The 4,196-nt window shown below is 35.4% G+C and overlaps 1 protein-coding gene across 1 annotated transcript; it reads left to right on the top strand.

The window, feature by feature from the left end:
- Nucleotides 1-552: 552 nt before the first annotated feature.
- On the top strand, nucleotides 553-3,798 carry LOC109589606 (uncharacterized; the record flags this gene model as incomplete). Its single annotated transcript, XM_020005665.1, has 3 exons — nucleotides 553-893; nucleotides 2,623-2,780; nucleotides 2,832-3,798. Coding segments are annotated over exons 1-3 (1,338 nt in total), but the record flags the coding sequence as incomplete, so codon positions are not given.
- Nucleotides 3,799-4,196: the final 398 nt, after the last annotated feature.

The raw sequence follows: 4,196 nt of genomic DNA, 5'->3' as shown, positions 1-4,196 counted from the left end.
TTCAGCCAGAGCAACATAAATGATTTAGCAATGACACTTGTTAGACTGTATCAATACTGTATCAGGGCTGGTTTCATTGATTTTGGGCATTGTCTTCTATCATACATGCTAACTGACCATAGCCTATCATTATATGTACTGTACTACTGACCTAACTCTTTGTCTAATCATAATTTATTCATTACTTCTAATTGATTAATAATTTACTTGAGCCACGCCTTAAACAATCGCAGAGAGATTGCTGCTGCTGCTGCTGAATGCTTGGACTGCTGTGAAGACTCTTAGTTTTGTGAGATCGGTGATTTGGTCTTGCTTTCTACAAAATTGTAATCATTATTAAATATACTAATTACTTCATGTGATTTGCCAATAGTCACACTTAGACCAATAGACTAAGTCACTTGAATTGAAAGCTATATATAATGGTAGTAGCTATTACGTCATATATCTGTGTACCTACTAGATGTTTATGCATTAATATTGATATAAACTGTCCAACATGTTATACATTGTGGTTTATTGTCTGTTGTTATACATTGTGGTTTATTGTCTGTTGTTATACATTGTGGTTTATTGTCTGTTCTTAGAAATTGATATTATTCATAACTTTATGTTAGGTCAGTCCGGTCCCCTTATCTTCCTATTATTGTGTTCATCATTTGCTTATGGTTTAATGAGGAATGGCTGTGCGTCAGTGGATTCCTGATATGTATCAACCTGCTTTTGTCTGTACCAGCTGTTTTCATCCGGCAGACACTGCTCTTTACACTATTGGTTGCAGGAGACCAGATATTCATAAATCAGGGTATTGCCGGGCAGTAATAAATAAAGGAATTCTAGTACAATTGCTCGATAATGTTCATCAGAGTGGTTTAATTTACAATTATCCTCCGGTAAGATTTCAGAATTTATTTTTTGCTTAGTACATTTACAGTGGGCAACTAGTTGTAATTAAATATACCATAGGTACAAAAATTTGGTAGGTGTCTCATGCCACAAATATTTGCCAATCAAGTGCCAGTATTTGACTCATTTATTAAAATTTTAAAAAGCTCAGTAAGCATGACTTAGACTCCACAAGTTAGGCCCACCCTACATGCTACAGTATAATCTATTGTACAGCTGCAGAGATTAATATTAGAATGTGATAAGCAGCCAATTGCCAATATAAAATCTTCCATTTTGCCTTATTTCGAGCATGCTCAATGAGTGACAACGACACATATGGCTTCTAAATAATATTCCAATTACGAAAGTTTTAACTAATTGCCAAATATAACTCTCACCAATATTCCTGGCTGTATGATATTGGTAGCATGTTTGTATGTCTATTATGTAACCACAATTCCCAGTATACTTTTAGCATAAAAGCAGCCAAACCAAACAACCTCTTGTCCTTAATATTTGCAACACAATCACCACATTATAACAAGCATTTGAATGTTGTTTGTAGGCCTGGGCAATAGTAGTAATATTACTGTCATGATATTTACTAACGCTAATATCACAATAGTGAACATATCACGATAGTTTAACCATAGGGTTTACATGTGGAAATACAATAATTTATTTGAGGATGTAGTTATTGTATTTAACCAACGTATTTATTAATTTGTAAAATTACATTATATATACATGCATAATACTAGTTATTTTAAATTTATTTAATCCAAATTTTCAAAGAGAAACACTGTCCTACTATACTGAAAACACCTTCACTTAGTGCGAATGTAGCAGGGACAGTGAAAAACCTCTAAGCAAGCTGTATGTGCTATAAAGAAGATAATTACAGCTGTAAAGTGTCATGTATGCCATGCTCCATGCACACATGATACCTATCATAATGATAGTTAGAATAACAGTATCACTATCATAATAGCTGTACAGTAGACTATTACAATAGTGCCACTATAGATACTATCAATACTATCGCCCAGGCCTAGTTGTTTGTTGCATGAATACAGTATACTACATGTATGGTGGTACTATTAGCACCTTTTACTATGTACGACTCTGTTCTGTTGTACCTATACAATGTACCATATATCCTTAAATAGAAGCCACATGCGAATAGAATTCAAGTTTAAATATGCAAATGTGGCCTTGAAGTGACTCAGTAGTCTTGTGGATACTGGCTAAAGTTCCTGAAGTCAAGTGCATGAGGGCATGGGTTCGAATCCCGCTCTGGACCGAAGTTTAATATTTTTTCGAGGTCCAAATACCATTTTATAGTCTCGCCACCCAGACCATTCCCAGCCTACAGTCATTGGGGCCGTCCACCCCAATGACTGTAGGCTAAGGAATGGTCTGGATGGCGAGACTACCATTTTAGGAAATAGACGCCCAGGCTTTTATTTAAGGATATACGGTACATAAATCTATAATTTCAATGAACCAGGGATTTTGGGAGGAGATTTTAGTGGATTGTTCAATAATTGTTGCTGTCAATTGAAGCCATAACACAATCAATAAATACTCTGCATTTATGTCATACGTCATGACTACATGAGTTATAGATTATACATCGTAGATAATTATGTTTTCAGTACAATAAACTCTAGCTGGTATGTACATGTAATTTGCGAGTTAGAACTGACACTAAGCAAATTCATCTATTTCTAGAAAGAACCGGATACCAAAAGTTTACATAGTTCATACAGGGAATCTCAACCTTCATATGATGACATGAAGCTACCAATCACAACAGGCCACTATAAAGCAAAGTTCACTGCCTTGCTCTATTATGAAGAACAAGAACACATTGAACTATTAAAGAAGAAGTGAGTTTAATATACGGAGTACTGAGTTTTAATATTGAATATTATTTTTAGGTGTGATGGTAGCTTTGCCTTACAAAAATGTGAACCGCCATTTTTAAGGCATGATGAAAAGAGCTATCCCCCTCATTTCTATTGTCTACAAGGAATGTCATCAGCACAGATCATGTATGCTACTCAAGCCAGTAATCGACATGTTACTGTTAGCATTGGCCGACATAACTATGTAGCCAACATTCTGAGTTGTAATTATTCACATATTGATGATAAGTTATACATTTGTTTCAAAGGCAGCATTCATGGCCAGTCTCTTTTAAAAGTCAATGCAAAATTTGACGTTAATCACAATTATTTTGTTGGCCTCAATGAAGGAGTGAAAAGGATAAGCATGAATGTTTTACATCGTCTTATACCTACATCAGAAGATTTTAAAAGCCCTCCTAGAGATATTGCCATTGACATTAGAAGGCACCCATATGGAGGGATTGATCTTGATCCTGAGCAGTATTTAGCATTAGAAGCAATACTCAGTAACCAGTGTTCAGCTCCTGTCCTGATACCTGGTGCTTTTGGCTGTGGTAAGACTCGTCTTCTTGCTGTGGCTACAGAATGTTTCTTCAGAGAGCATCGTGAGACTGGATACCATTCACCTTGTCGTATTTTAATTTGTTGTCATCACCAACGTTCTGCTGATGTTTTTATAGATGATTATTTCAGCAAAATGCTGTCAAAATCATGGCCAGTAAAAGTTGTACGTGTTACAAGCTCGCGCCATTGTGTTGGCTATCCTGGTTATGTGCAAGCTGCCCATTTTGATAATTCACCATACAAGAATGAAAATTCCTTTCTATTGGTCACAACATTTGGAGGAGCCCTAACAATATCTAGACGGGTTGAGCCTGATTTCTTTACTCATATTCTAATTGATGAGGGAGCTCAATCTCGTGAACCTGAAGCTCTTAGTCCATTTCTAATGGCAAATGAGAATACTCGTATTGTTATTGCTGGAGACCATCAACAGGTATGCATGTATATGCAAGTACTTTATGCACATGCTTGTAGTTAAAATGTACCAGAAGCCAGTTACAAAATCTCAATTACATGCAAATTTAGACATTTAATAGCACTCCTTTTGTAAAACTAGAATTACCATGTTGAAGTAATTTCAATTAAAATTACTATTTTTGTTATGTTTTTGCATGAAACAGAAATGTGGCCTGCTTTAAAAGAAAGAATTCAGCTGTCATAGAACAGGGTTTCCCAAAAAGTATGCTAAGTGAGCTAAACAGCACATTTTATCAGCTTAAAAAGCACTGCAGTTTTAGTGCATTGCTTGTAGAGTAATTCTAAAATTGATTAAAAAATCCAGTTTTGACCGTAATCACCTCAAACTAGATAAACAACATCAGAACATGTGAT

Source organism: Amphimedon queenslandica, unplaced genomic scaffold (assembly GCF_000090795.2).
Source record: "Amphimedon queenslandica unplaced genomic scaffold, v1.1 AMPQUscaffold_11129, whole genome shotgun sequence".
Taxonomy (NCBI): domain Eukaryota; kingdom Metazoa; phylum Porifera; class Demospongiae; order Haplosclerida; family Niphatidae; genus Amphimedon; species Amphimedon queenslandica.
The sequence above is the reverse complement of the archived record's forward strand: the minus strand, read 5'-3'. Positions and strand labels throughout refer to the sequence as shown.